Source organism: Pinus tabuliformis, chromosome 3_1 (genome assembly GCF_031772625.1).
Source record: "Pinus tabuliformis cultivar Carrire ecotype Pingquan chromosome 3_1, CPIR1, whole genome shotgun sequence".
In the NCBI taxonomy this organism is placed as follows: domain Eukaryota; kingdom Viridiplantae; phylum Streptophyta; class Pinopsida; order Pinales; family Pinaceae; genus Pinus; species Pinus tabuliformis.
Window position 1 is genome coordinate 761,235,101 of NC_142301.1, and position 15,760 is coordinate 761,250,860.

At 39.0% G+C, this 15,760-nt stretch overlaps 1 protein-coding gene and 1 pseudogene across 1 annotated transcript in view; one reads left to right on the forward strand and one right to left on the reverse strand.

Annotated features, from left to right (window-relative positions):
- Window positions 1-15,760, forward strand: part of LOC149189610 (uncharacterized) — a 320,514-nt gene that overhangs the window by 139,617 nt on the left and 165,137 nt on the right. The window contains exon 8 of the mRNA XM_089411857.1: window positions 9,787-9,900. Coding sequence (XP_089267983.1) covers window positions 9,787-9,900 — 114 coding nt within the window. The remainder of the gene's footprint in view (window positions 1-9,786; window positions 9,901-15,760) is intronic.
- Window positions 13,926-15,549, reverse strand: LOC149189611 (uncharacterized; annotated as a pseudogene).

Genomic DNA, 15,760 nt, shown 5'->3' on the forward strand with positions numbered 1-15,760 from the left:
CCAAAATTAAGAAGAATGGTTTCTAGAATGCTTGAGGTTCAATCTAATCATGATGGGGTATGTCCGAGATGTGCCGTGGAAAGAAGTCAAGGGGACCATTCGCCTCCAGCACAAGCAAGACTAGTGATATTCTTCAACTCATTCGTTCTGATCTATGTGGACCCATGTTGATAAAATATTTAGGTGGCTATCTATATTATACGATCTTTGTGGATGATGATGGTATGTAGATGGTGAGTGTGTGTGTGTGTAAGAGAAGGATGCATAGAGTGATTATATTTCAAATCTACACACAATCCTTGGGATGATGATACTTGATCTTGATATGCTTGGAGTAATCATGAACGCTGGATTCTCAGAGAGCTTAATGCAACTCCGATTGTCATAGTGTATCACAATAGGCTCCATCCCTTGTTTGAAAAGTCCCACAAGCAACTTCCTCATCCAGATAGCCTCAACAACTGGCAACCATGTACTCAGCCTCTGCTGAACTAAGTGCAACTGATGTCTTCTCTTGCTGATCTAGGAAACAATTGCCAACCCAATGTTGAAGACGCAACCGAAGTACTCTTCCGATTTGTGGAGCTCCTTGCCTAATCTGCATCTGTGAAGCCCTTTAGCCTCACTCCATCAACCAGTCTGTACCATAATCCATAATATGCCATGCCTCTGAGATACCTCAAAACATGCTTTACAACAACCCAATGAAGTCTGGTAAGATCCATCATAAATAGGCTGAACTAGTTCACTGCAAAACAAATATTTGGCAGTGTGTTGACTAAATACATCAACGAACCAATGCGCTGCCTGTACAATGTAGCATCTACTTGTTCTGCTCTACTAGTGTCCAACTTCCTCCAATTTGTGACTGGAGGCGTCGTCATGGGCCTGCAATCCTGCATATGAAACCTCCTGAGGATATCTGTAGTGAACTGCCCCTTCCCCAAGAAGATTTCCCCATCACCCTGCCATACCTCTAACTTGAGGAAATAGTGCATAAAGCATATATCCTTCATCTCAAACTCCCTTGCAAGGTATGCCTTGCAATCCTAGATCAAGTTGTTTGCTCAAGTTAATATAAGATCGTCAACATAGAGCACTAGAATGAGTGGAAGCCCTCCAACCATGATGTAGTACAAGTTGGCATCTGCCTCACTCTTAGTGAGACCTAATCTCTAAAGGTAGCTATCAATGTGAGTGTACCATGCTCTCGGAGCCTGCTTGAGCCCATATAGAGCTCTTTTCAGCAAACAAAAATGAGTGTCTTTGCTGAAAGTCTCAAACCCCTCTGGCTACTCCATATAAATATTTTCCTCTACAACCCCTCTGAGGAATGCTGTCTTCATGTCCACCCCATATGAGCTGCAAGTGCTAGAATTGTCCTGATGGATGAATAACGAGCCATTGGGTAAAAAGTCTCATCATAGTCGATGCCCTCAACTTGTGAGAAGCCCTTGGCCATAAACCTGGCCTTGTACTTCTCCACACTTCCATTTGCTCCATGGTTCACCTTGTACACCCAGTGTGACCCTACTTTTGATTTGTTCTCTAGTCGTGGCACAATCTCCCATACATCATTCTTCATGATGGAGGAATATTCCTCCACCATGACATCCCATCAAACCTGCTGAAAGGCTGCCTCCTCATAACAAGAAGGCTCTGTGTCCAACAACTTAGTCATTAGTGCCATATATCCGGTGTACCTTTGTGGCTTCTTTCTCTTCCTGAGCATAGAGCTAGGAGTCTCAACTCACTTTGGGCCTCTTGAATCAACCTCTCGACGCACTTGGTTCTCTTCCTCCCTGTGCTAGGAGTCACTCATTGAGTGGCAACATCCAGTCGTCGTATTCCCTCCTCCTCATCCTGTGTTGACTCTTGGTCATCGTGATGTGCGGCCCTCTTGCGACTTGGATGAGACTCAATATGTGATCTTGGCTGAGGCTCCTCCGCAAATACTCCAACTTGCTCTTGCTCTAAGGACTCCCTTAAAGCTCTGTCCTCCTCAAACCTCATGTCCCACCTGATAACTGCCTTCTTGAGTGATGGTATATACACTTTGTACGCTTGAGATGTCTCACTTTAGCCCACGAAAATTCCCTTTTCAACTGTGGTCTCCAGCGTCTACTTGCTCTGTTTGGACACATGGCACTAAACTTTTGTGCTAAAGATGCGAAAGTGAGAAACATCAGGCTTCTTGCCTGTGAAAGCCTCCTCTGGTGTAACTCGTCCAAGCACTCTATGTGGACTCTTGTTTTGCAGAAATACTGCAGTGTTGCATACCTTTGCCCAGAAGAACATGGATATATACTATATACAACTTGTACGCTTAAGATGTCTCACTTTAGCCACGAAAATTCCCTTTTCAACTGTGGGCTCCAACTTCTACTTGCTCTCTTTGGACACATGGCACTAAACTTTTGTGCCAAAGATGCGAAAGTGAGAAACATCAGGCTTCTTGCCTGTGAAAGCCTCCTCTGGTGTAACTCGTCCAAGCACTCTGTGGACTCCTGTTCTGTAGAAATACTGCAGTGTTGCATGCCTTTGCCCAGAAGAACATGGGTATGCCGCAGTCATGCAACATGGCCTTGGCCCCTCCAAGTATGTTGCGATTCTTCCTTTCAATCACCCCATTTAATGGAGGGTTATGGGGTGTTGTAAGTTCGCTCCTAATGCGCTCCTTGGCACACAAATCCCTGAAAGCATTGGAGACCAAGGAAAATTTTAAGGATGGAAATTTATCTTAACATTTAGAAACCTTGGCGAATCTCACTAGTCCATGATATGCCATATATAAAATATTTGGTCGTATTTCTATAAAAATACTCAAATTTATAATAATTTTATATAGTCTCTATTTAAAATTTTAGCGATTTTTAATGTAAAATAATTTTATACTAGCCCCTTGTGAATATTAGCCCCTAAAAGTTTCCCTGTTGGAGACATATTCTTCGCCATTGTCACTCCTCATTCCCTTGATCTTCTTCCCAGTCTGGTTTTCTACAATCCATGAACTTGGAGAAGATTTCCTCCTACTTCTTCATAAAGAAGATCCATGTCTTTTGGAAATAATCATATATGAAAGTGACATAGTACCTATGTCTCATGAGAGATGGAGAAGAGAATGGCCCACATATGTTTGAATATACGAACTCCAAAATCCCTTTCTCTTTGTTGGCTCAGCCTTGAAAAGATGACTTGGCATACTTGCCAAGTTTGCACCCTTGCACAGATCATGCTAGTTGAATTCGCACTGTGGCAGTCTTGTGGCTATCTGCCAAGTCATATTCAGCGTCCCATGATGCCAGTGTCCCATGTGCCTGTGCCAAAGTTCTCACATGTCTCTACTCTGCGCACTTCTTGCCTTGTTGCTCAAGGCTGTGCATGTCTCAACCTCTATGTTGCACGAAACTTCAAAGAACTCGACGTTTCGGGCCGTATCCATTCCCGAAACTTGGTCGAAACTTGACCATCATGTAGTCATCTATTAGAGTTAATATAGACTTGTCTTTCCTTTTAAATTGTCATATATGAGTCTTATTCCCTTTTTTCTTGCAAGATAATGTGTTATTCACTTATTTATTTATATATGTATATATATTTTTATATATACATATATGACGCTTTGGCTTGTGTTTCCATTTTTGGGAGGTGACGTTTCTAAACGTACCTGTTTCGGAAACTCCGAAACGTTTCGGCGTTTCATGCAACTTAGCTCAACCTGTAGCCTATAAAGATTCTTCATCCTCACACCAATATGCTTCACTGATCCAGAAGCTAAGTGCTTGAGGTAAGCCTTACCTTTGCTGAAGATGGCATCATAACCCTTGTCCTCTAGGTAGCCACTGAAACAAGGTTCTTCTTCAGGCTTGGAACATATAGAAGATATCCTTGAGATGGAGAAAGCTACAAGAATCCCTCTAAAAAATGACAATACTAACTCCCCTAGTGATGTACTTTCCATCATATCCTAGCTTAATGTTAAACTACATGTTCTTCTTCTTTAGTTGGCTGAAACACTCCTTGTTCCCGGTCATGTGGAAGGATACTCCAAAATCAATGTACCATACATTGTTGCTTACTGAGCTTGCCATGCACGCTATCAATGAGAAATCTTTCTCGAACTAAGAGGAAAACACATCTACCTTAGCTGATGCAACAATATGATCCTTACTAGACCCCTTCTTTTGATTAGGACACTTAGTAGCATAGTGCTCGAACTTGTGGCAATGGAAGCACTTGATCTTGCTTTGATTTTTCTTCTTCTTGTCACCCTTCTCACTGGACTCGGCCTTTCCTTGGCCCTTCTTGCACTTGGCTTTGTTGCCTTTGCTTTCCAGGGCAAAGTTCTCCGTGTCCTCTACCGTTGTTGATTTTCCAGCTCTTGTCCCTCTCTGTATTTCTTTTTGAACGTAGTCTGAGGCTTGAGCACAACCTTTCTTAGCTAGGAAGATTCTTTCTGCCATTGACTACATCCTAGAAATTCTTCCAAGACTTTATGAAGTCCCAGAAGCGCAAGACTCACAATGTCATTGTTTAGTACAGTAGCACCCACTCCAACTAGCTCATCTCGAACTTGAATGACCTTGGAAAGGTACATAATGATGGGCTCACCTTTTATGATCGAAATATTTCTTAGCTTGTCCTTCAATGCAAGCTTCTTGGTATCACTGGAACCCTGATACAGATCCAAGATGACTTTCCACGTCTCGTATGCTATCTTCTTCCCATGCAGATGAGGGACACTATAGTCTCTGACCCCCTCAAGAATGATCCTCCTGGCCTAGGTGTCATTCTTGTTATGCTAGATAATTGTTTGGGATCTTGAGGTGAAACTATTTGATTTGCTACATATTCTAGCACCCCATTATCCTCCAACACTACTGAGGTCTGCTCCTTCCATGAGCAGAAGTTAGACGCTGCCTCGAAACTGTGATTTGCCCTTTTAATCCTTGGAACTATATCTTGGTATCCAAAAATGACTCTTCAAAAGTCAAGTGCGAGCCTCCTGCTTAAACTGCGCTCTTCACTTATTGAACAATTTTGTGCTGGTCTTTATATTGAGCTCTGCTATGATATCATGTTAATTTCCCTTGAAAATCTGCAACTACTTTGATGAATTACTGAAAAAAGGAAACTGAAAACTAAAACCAAATTTATTTTCACAAAGATACAGAGTTTCTTAACAATCTACGAGCAACAAAAAAACACCAGAGATAAAAAAAAACACCTACACACAAATTGACACACTTGTTTACCCAGGAAATCCAAATGGGAAAACTGGCCTTATTTGTTGTGGTATTTTATTTATGTTCTTGAGAAATTGGATCTATTACAATTCACACTGCTCCCTGCAGCTAGCAATCAGTCTCTGAGGATACACGTGTTCTCCTGCTGAATAGCCTTGTCTTCCCCTTGCAATCCCTGATCCCTCCTCCTATTTCCTTGTGCATTGGAGCCGCTATTTCCTTGCACACTTCCTCCTATTTCCTAGTGCAAATCCTGGCTCCTATTTTCTAGCACAAATCCCCTATTTCATTGCACACTTGTGACCTCCTAAATCCTAATGCACAAGCTCCTCAACTTTGCCTACATACCTACAAAGGGTTGATCTCTCAAGAATGATTGATCCTGTGCATTCGTCCTCTTTATAGAAAAAATTCGAGCATTGAAGAAGGAATTTAGAGGTTTGAGTTTTGATTGCGAGTTAATTGAAAGTTCTACTCGTCCTCTCTCCAATCAACACTTGGAGTCTTAACTCATTCTCTCTCTAATAAACACTAAAGACTCACTTGTTCTAACTGAACTTGTAACTGTCACCTCATTTTGTAGTCAAACCGAAGAAGACTCCACAAAACTAAAGCTCCAACTTTATGCATGCAATCTTGATGATCATTCCAGTAAACTGGAAATAAACTCATCGTAATCTATCTCATGAGTTCACAGTCATGCTGAGAGAAAGACAAACTCGTGGTCCTAACTGGCTAAGGCATAAGCCAAAAGACCTTCACTTGCTACATTTTCAACATCTAGCCCAAAAGCAAAACCAATGATAGGAGTTAGGAAGGGAAAGTTGTATAGGGTACAGGGTGAACTTGTTTAATCCCTAGTTCATAACAATAACAACTTGTATGAGTTATGGCACAAGAGGATGGGGCAACTGCATTATAGAGCGTTGCCTATTCCAAAGGACATAGTCACAGGTCTTCTAGAGTTCAACATTGAGCAATAGGGAGTATGCATAGGGTGCACATGTTGAAGGCACGACGATGCTGCTTTCCTAGGTAGTGAGCATAGGTCTAAGATGATTTTATACCTGATTCATTCAGATATTTTTCGACGTGGATTTATTTCTTAAAGACCAAGTATGAGGTCTTTAGTGGGCTTCAAGAGTTCAAGGCACTTGTTGAGAACCAGATAGGAAACAAGATCAAGGTTTTGAGATCAAACAATATCGATGAGTATACCTCCAACGAGTTGAAGGATTTTTACAAGGAGGTAGGAATCAAGAAGGAGTTGTCAGTTCCAAACAATCCGCAACAAAATGGGTTGCTTAAGCAAATTAATCGATTCATCATAGAGGATTCTATGGCCATGTTTCTTTGGGAAGAGACATGCAACACAACAATCTACATCCAAACACTAGAGGAGGCATTCACTAGTGTGAAGCCAGAGTAAGTCGTTTTGGCATCTTTGGTTGTCTAGTTTATATCCATGTACATATAGAAAAGGGGACCAAGTTGGAATGCTTTGGTAGGAAGGGTTTATTTGTGGGTTATAGTGAGACTTCAAAGGCCTATAAGGTTCATATTATAGATTAGAGGAAGACAATAGAAGCAGGGAATCTTAAGTTTGGTGAATATTTTGGTCTAGGAAGTCACATGAGCCTGTTCTAGTAACAGAAGATGAATAATAGGAAGCTTTAAAGGTTGAGCTAGGGTCATCAAAGACATGAACGGTTTCTAGTTTAGGACGACAACCTTTAGGTGAGGAGGAGGAGACATTAGCCCCTTCCAATTCTGTAAGGAGACCTCAATTGTTCACATAGACATCGAGGGATGCTCACGAGTATGTTTTGAACTTCTAGCTCCTGGGAGCATATTTAGGGATATTAAGTGTCATTGACGTTGTAGACTATAGATCTTATTTAGCATAGTTTATATATGCGTTTATCATAGCTTTATATGCTTTTATAGTAGTGGCCTTAGTGCTCCCATGATGTATCCCATATTGTTTTACTTATTAGTCCCTTTCTATAACCTTAGTTTAACTAAGATGAACCACATGTTAGCAATGATTACAAATGTGGGTCGAAGCATATTGAGATTCATTAAAGAGAGGATCAAATGGAGCCAACCGACAAATCCCTAATTCTGCAATAGAGAAAATAAGCCAACACTAGAGTGAAACAACCCTTGAGAGAATAAACCCAAGCAAAGTGTGCTAGAGAGGGAAATAACTCAAGGGTAAGTCCACTAGAAAGAGAAATATAGGAAGCACGAGCAAGCACAACACTTTGAAGGTGTCCTAATTCATAACTCTTTGTCAAAGATAGAAAAGTATCCACTTAAATAGTAAACTACAAGCAAATGTTGTGTATTTATACATATGTTACGAGCAGGGCACTTTCCTTGAGAGGGGTTATGAACCTACATGTACAAAGTCAACCTTAGACAAACCTAGAGATACAATAATGATTAGAGTATAACATTGTTTCTAAGAAGAAGAGAAGTGTTTATACCATTTTGCACCATCTCCCCTTATGGTGAATAGGGGCCATGGATAAAAATGTTGAAGTTAAATGAGAGTGGTGTATAGATACCCAACTCAGTGTAAGGTTTTCCGAGGTTGACATCCAAATGACCATGGATGTATAGAGTAATGAAGCTGAATACAAATGAGAATAGGTGTAGAGATTCCCAACTCAATATAAGGTTGGATGTTGCTGAAAGTACAAATGAGAATGGGTTTATAGATATCCAACTCAATATAATTTCAGCTATGGATGAAACAAAAATGAAAGTGGGTGTATGGATACCCAATTCAATATAAGGCCATGGCCAAAATACAAGTGAAAATGGGTGAATAGATACCCATTTGAGTACAAGGTCAGTTGTGGCCTAAAATGAAGATTAAATCCGTATTTTTAACATCAACTTTTAATATGAACTGGGGGCTGTGGAGAGAAGACATCACATCACAAATTTCACATGACACCTTAATGCTGAACTAGGTCCAAATAGATCGGTTATTACAACTAATACACAGTGCTATATCTCCCACAACAATATGATTCCATGAGTTGATGATAGTGGCCTTTGAAAAAGGTTATGTGAAGATTTTGACAAGCTGGTCTGCTGCTTGTAAAAGAATTGTCACCAGCTGTCCCTAAGAATGGTGCTGGCAAATGTTGTGTAGGCTCAAATAGAATTTTGGAGGATGGGATCTGAACAAGTCATTCATATGATAGATTCCAAATAATATCAGTATAGAATATAATAGACTGCAAATAATATCAGTATAGAATATAATAGATTCCTGGAAATTGTCGATAGAGGTTCCAAATAATATCAAGAGTAAAATGAAATGCAATGCAGTCTTTTATCATTCCTGATTCACATGATTAAATGAGACAGTCTGGTATTAAACTGCTTCTTGTAGTAGTTGTCCAATTTGTTGGCCTAAGCATTAACTTTGTCACAGTAATGTTATTATTATTTTTTTTGCTAGAGGAATAGGCAACTAGTCTGGTTTCATACTCATGTGACATGGGGTCGATTCTGACTGCTATCACTATACCTCTAGGTGCCGACGTATACCCTGCCCGCAGGAACGGGTTAATCAATGGGATTTGAACCTTGAATCTCATAATTTACATGATACTTCATATCACAGAGATTGCCAATTGAGCTGCTGCTCGAGGGCTGTCGCACTAATGCTATTACATTACATTATAGTACCTTATTTATCCTAGAAATGCCCAACATCAAGTACAAATGGTCATCAATTCTGAGAAGTTTGTTCCTGCTTCTCTCACCACCTAGTTTTGATTCTTGAAAGAACGTTCTCATAGGATCTACCTCTATTACATTTCCTGTGTTTATCCTTGGTCACCGTCTTTGGGCTGTCACAAAATGCATTGTGAGAGATGAATGAATAATCACAATAAGGAAACATATGCCACCCTTGCAAGATGGGCATAAACGACATAATTTGTTTACTTACTTAAATGTTCACGGTTCATAGTTTCATAGTTTACTTAACGTGTTGTGCTTAAGAGAAATGCAATATTCGTTAACTGATTTTGGAATTTGAGGCCAAATTGCATGAGGGGTTTTGCCAAAATTTAGGGGCTTCTCTTCATTCTGTAGAAGAGGATGAAAGAAAAAAATCCATTTCTTTACCTCAACTGTAACCCTACTCTTCCCTGGATACCAATTGGTAGAATTGTTGTTCCTTGAAAAAACAGATGTCCGTCATGAAACTTAAGTGACAAGTGAATTAAGTTTATTCTTTAGAGCATTTGTTAGGTAAGCTCCCTGTATGTTCGTCATAATTTGAACAAATCTGCTCTTTGACGTATAGCATGCTCTATCTAATGAGAAAGTGAGATGTAATAATCAGGCAGCTTGTCCTCCTTGTTGTTGTTGGACAGTCTCAGTATTTGGATGGTATCGTTTCATTGCCCAAATCTTTAGTAGGATTTTACTAATTTGTTGAGTTCTTTACGATATTTCTGGTGCATGAAAAATCATATGTAAATGCTACTCTTTTTGTAATGTCTTACAGGATATAAAGAAATCACAGGAAGCTATTCGGATAAGCTCAAGATTGCAATTCCTCTTGGAAAGGAAGAAATCTATTATACGCAATGGAGATTCAAAGGAGATGCATGCCCAAAAGGTAATTGCTTGTTACTTTTTCCTAAAATGTTGTTTCAGGTTGTTGGCACTGAGAGTTCTTCATTGTATTTGTTATCATAAATGGTCAAGTTCGAAACCTTGTAACCACGGGGCTTCACTCACTGAACCTCTGACATGGCACGTGCGTTCGTGGCATACTAAAAAATATTCTTAATTTGACTACATATTGGAAAACACCTCTAAAAACTCACATTATTTAACCCCCTACCAATATAAATCCAATACACCTTCCCAATTTATAAAACCCCTATTTTCACTAAATATTGTATGTCTGTTTTTTTATTCACATTTTTTATACCCTTTTATTTTTATATCCCTAGTATAGTGACATGATGCCTCTCTTATGACCCCACATGAATTCTACAATGCACCTTTCTTCTTTTGATATACATTGTAAATGCATATTAGTTCTTCTTTTGATATACATTGTAAATGCATATTAGTTGCACCTTTCTTCCTTTGATAGACGTTGTAAATGCATATTAGTTATCTCACAATGCAATTAATTAACCCACACTCAAGCACATCTCACTATGATTTGTGGCATTTAATGGCCGACAGGATATGTACCCTATTGAGCCATCATACCTGAGAGAGGAGAAGGCACCCTGGTTTCCAGCATACTCGAGAGAAAGAAGAGAAGTCTGCACTGCCAGAACAGAGGGAAGTCTGCACTGCCAAACCATGAGAGAAGGAACCGTCACAACTTGACACATCCACCCAACATGCACAGTATGGTACTATGACATGATATGGCACTGAATGATACACACTGTGAGGGTTAGGCACACTGCCTGCTCATTGATAATACTTGCTGCTTGCTGAAGGGAAGTTCGGGCTTAGAATGAAAGTAAGGTTATTATTCTTTCTTTGAGGAACAAGAAGTGGTAATGAAAGGCCTTGCCTTAAGGTCAAGCTCTTCTTTTAGTTTGAGGGAAAGTGTAACCTCAAGCTCAAAGTCAAGCTCAAGGTCAAGGTCAAGCTCTTCTTTTAGGGACAAAGAGGTAACATAAGGTAGTTAGCCCTTATGGGAGATTAGGTTTCATTAGGTTTCAAGGGGCAGTGAACAAGCTAGACTGATTCTACTGAACGACCCATCCAAGCAATCTAGCCATCGCCATAGCCATCTCACCATCGTTGATCCTACAAGGTGCTTGCTTTGTCCTATTGATTAGTGCTGGGCTTGTTGTTCTTGTTGTAATGCTCTCTGCAGGTCTTTTCTATTCCCCTTCCCTTCTTTGTTGAGCTCTGTCGTTGTTTTTTCGTTTGACAAGAACCCCTTTTTTTTTGTTTTCCATTGGTTGTTTCATAGTTGGAAGGTATCATGGGGGTGGATAATCTTTGAGAGATAACAGAAAGAATGAACACAACACTGAAGCGAAGAAATACTTTCAATCTTTATAAAGGAAGAGTACTATTCAATGGCAGTTGGGGAGGGAGGGCCAGCCAACATGATAGGATGGACTTTCTTTGATTCCGGATATAGAAGCATTGTTTCTCCTTCCACCTGGAGAAACATTGTTGGCTAAGGCACACAAAGATCAACCATGTTTAGGAAGATTGATTATGTGCATGTTTATAAAATAACATATAAATTGATCTATATGATGATGAAAAATCAATTGATGAATCTTTATGAATAGATTTGCACCAAATAAGGTGTTCAAGCACAATTCTAGACCCTCTAGATGCAAGACAACTATCTACAACCAAGGTTGGGGCCCCAAATCTCAAATCAAGGGTGCAATCCCAACCTAGACATGCTTAGAAGAAGAGGATGGAAAAGTACCAACACATGCGCTCTTAAGGGAATAACACGAAAGCATGAAATCACCTTTTGATTCACTGTCATCTCACCAATGAGATATGGACTATCACTCATAGACTATGTAAAATGCAACAATGGATTGGAGATAACACAAAGGCATTAAATGAATGGACTACAACTAGAACATAAGACAAAATTTTGGTTGTAGAGGTGATTTGCTCCATTTGGCTAGCTCAAAACAATGGTGTATTCCAAAATAAACCTCCAAACGTCTACAATATTTTCTACATGTTGAAGGCAAGCATTACCTTATCATGCACCTCACTAAAGACAAGGCTTCCTTGCACTCTCATACCTTTGAAATACAATTCTAAAGGTCACAACCAAGCCAGACCCCACATTGGTGTATGAGACCCCCTTACTTGTGGGACAAGGGACCCACCTCCGCACAATGATTTGAACGCTAAGTCAATGAAGGCATACATACTCTACCCCCTCTGGTTTTGAACCTGTGACCTCTTAGGAGGAAACACATGCTCTTAACCATTAGGCCCACTCAATCTAGATATAGTGGATTTCTCTTTAAGGTCTCTTTTACATAATGAGTGATTACATTGGAACCACATTGGAACTAACATCATATAGGAAATAGAAACGACTCTGTAAACAATATCAAGAACTAATATCACTTCCTTGAAATAGGAATGACCCTGACATTTCTATAATCAGAGATTCTCTTGAAAATTTAAGCTAAACAATATTAAGTAATGTCTTGAACACTAAGAACCAAGAGCCTTATCGCCCTATAACGAAGCAACCTATGCAAGATCAGATTTAAGGCCTAAAATTTCAACGAAATAGAAGGCATACAGTTTTGTGCCGTCAAGCAAAAAGTAAATCCACACTTACCCTAAACTCTACATGGACGTTGGTTCTTGCCACTAATACAGTGAAGCCCTTTCTATTTTCCATGACCAAGAGTTTATTAAGAGAGGAGATACAATTCACATAAGTACCAAAACATTGATAAGTAGCTATAAAAACTACAATAGCCCATAAACATTATTAACAGAATTATATACAAAAATAATACGACCAACTAAAGCAGTATCGTTCCCTTCCTTTCGCACCTCAATTCCTACAGGTTATTACATTCACTTCAATAGAATGTTATCTTTACTCCATCACAAAAAATGTTTCATGGTCTATATAAGGTACATCTGTTATAATACATGAAGAACGCAAAGAAAGGCTAGTGGAAGATAAATCTGACACTTCAAATCAACAAATCACGAACCACTAAATCAAAAGCATTCAAGGTTAAACACAAAAAAAAATAGCTTTAGACCCACTCCAACTGTAAAACAGATATAAAAAATGCGGGAATTGTTTATTTTTAATCTTTAAGATGCTTTAAGGGTTCCCAATAAAATGCCTATAAATCAGATGTCTCATTAAAACAAAGAACATGATCCAACAACTTAAAACTGATACTAAAAAAAATATAATGAAGCCTATCTTTGTAGAATAAGAAAGACAAATGAACCATAATCAAGAAGGTATTAGCAACACATAATTCCTAGAAAGACTCACCCCAAACAGATTTTGCATCGGTGTTACATTTGAGATTTGCTCCTAAATCCTGCTCTGTTTAGGTCTCAAGCTTCATGAGATGCAACAAGATAGAGACCTTGGCTAGGTTAAAAAGCTGAAATCAACAAAATCTTGAACAGGAAAATTAGAATATTGGGGGTACACCCAAACACCTCTAGGTTTTCAAAGCCACAGATATAATGGACTCTGAGAAATAACATTTTGCATCTCCTTGCTTCAAAGAATGTATAATAGGCAATAAGAAATATAAAGCATCTAATCCTAACCATTTTTTATACTACTGATAAATTGAATATATTGAGAACTAAATATAGCTACATAACAATTCATGGATAATTTGTTACATCATAAAGAAAAGACTAATAAAATCATATGCAAGAAGCTAAAAACTGTAGTGAACATTTATAAAAGGAACTAGATAAGTTAAATTTACAAAAAGTAAATTGATAAGAAATGCAAGTCAAAGAGCCAAAACCATGGCAACTAATCGGTGACTATATAATTGTAGCAAGAGTTGCTGCAAAAGCCAAGTTCCATTTTCGCTATGATATGTAGGATAGCAGTAATCTATCATTGCAATATTAAAGAAACACTCCTAGAGTTTTCCTCCTCTCTTCAAACTCTAAACCTGGGGCAGAACTCCCAATGAATAATGTGTAAATTAAGAAGCTAACCTCCAACAATGCAAAAATTTAAACCATAGAAGTTCAGCTGGATGCATTAAGTGGGGGCTCAGGGGTCTGTTTTACTGCAGTGTGGTTGGAAAGTGAACCAATCTCGTTTGCCATTTGTCCTGCTTGACCTTCAAGTATTTTTTCCCTCGGGTCATGCACTTCCTTCACTGGCTCTGCATGTTTGACCTAGGCACAGTTCTCCAGTGTACTTGTACCATCAAAACCATTCTCCTTTGTTACATCAATTGAATCTTGCTTGGGTTCTTGAGGCTCTCCCTTACTCTCCAAATCCCTGTGCTTTTCTTCATTCTCCAGCACTAGATCTTTCTTTATGGCACCTTCTGCCCCTTATGGTGCCATCTCTTTTGCCTTCTCATCCATTTTATTTATTTCTTCAGTTTTGGACCCATGTATTTTTTCTTTGTTTTCTATTTCCCTTTTGTCATCACTCTCTTCTTCTGCTTCCTTCTTCTTATCAAGATCATCTTTTCCCTTCCCTTCTTCTTCCTTTTTGTGATCAACATCTTCCCCTGTTTCAACCATATATTCCCCGTGTTTCAGCCATATTCCCCTGTTTCAGCCATATCTTCCCCTGTTTCAGCCATATTTTCCCTTCCCTTCTTCCTTTTTGTGATCAACATCTTCCCCTGTTTCAGCCATATCTTCCCCATGATGGGTATCATGCATTTCCTCTTCCTTACTAGGTTCTACTTGTGATTCTTGTTTCTCTACATCTTCTGAATCTCCTTTTGATTTTCTAGATCTCTTTGGTTTTTTCTTCAATTCACTTTTTGGTGTTTTGACTGGTGATTTCTTTACTTTTTCACTTATCCTTGAAGATCTCCTTGTTGGTGTTACCTCACCTATGGTACAAAGAAAATGTCAAATTATATTTTCTAAAAGATTTATCCCAATATCCTCACAAAAAGGGTATGGATTTCAAACGGAAAAAAAACAAAGACATGTAAGAACATAACTTCAGATTAGGAAAAACCAATAAAATAACAAACTTTACCTGTGCTCCGAACATAGTTCAGATCAGGAAAAACCAATAAAATAACAAACTTTACCTATGCTCCAATCAAATTCAGAGATAGACGGCCCTCCTGGATTTGCCTTCAAGTACCTCTCTATTGCCTTTTTTGTCTTGAATTCTTCACCTGTTGGGGCGATAAAAACAACTTCATATTTTTTGGGTGTCCCACCCTTCTTTGGAATAAGCTGGAAAAAGAATTTCCAGAATTTCAGCACAGTACAAGATATACCATTGAATCTCTACAATTAGTTTAGAAATTCAGAAGAGCAACTCATATATGAATCCAAAACCTGTACTGTGCACACTGCATCTACAATATAAAAATTCTTAAACAACTGAGCAATAAATAATCTTTAGGACATGGATTTATTTGACAGCTAGTTAGGGCTTAATCTTTTAAATTTTCCACTCAAAATTTTGATTTGCATTGTGACAGGAAGGCAATAGCTTCCTTTGGAAATGACACAAAAGAAAATTTGAGTTGGCAAAGCTTAGGGCTGAAATCTTAACACCATGTTCAAGCACCTGCATTCTCATTGTAACTTGAGAGGCCCACACTAACACCTTATCTATTCACTGTTTGCTCTGGCACTCCTAAAGTCTGAAATTGATTTGGTGAAACATGGGGCTCAAAACCTCACTTCATGCTTATTAAGCACCCAGTCCCTATTTATTAGGCACCCACATTCTCCTCTATGTTTGCACCTGCATTTCCAACTTATGTCATTTATGTGAACACTCTTGACAA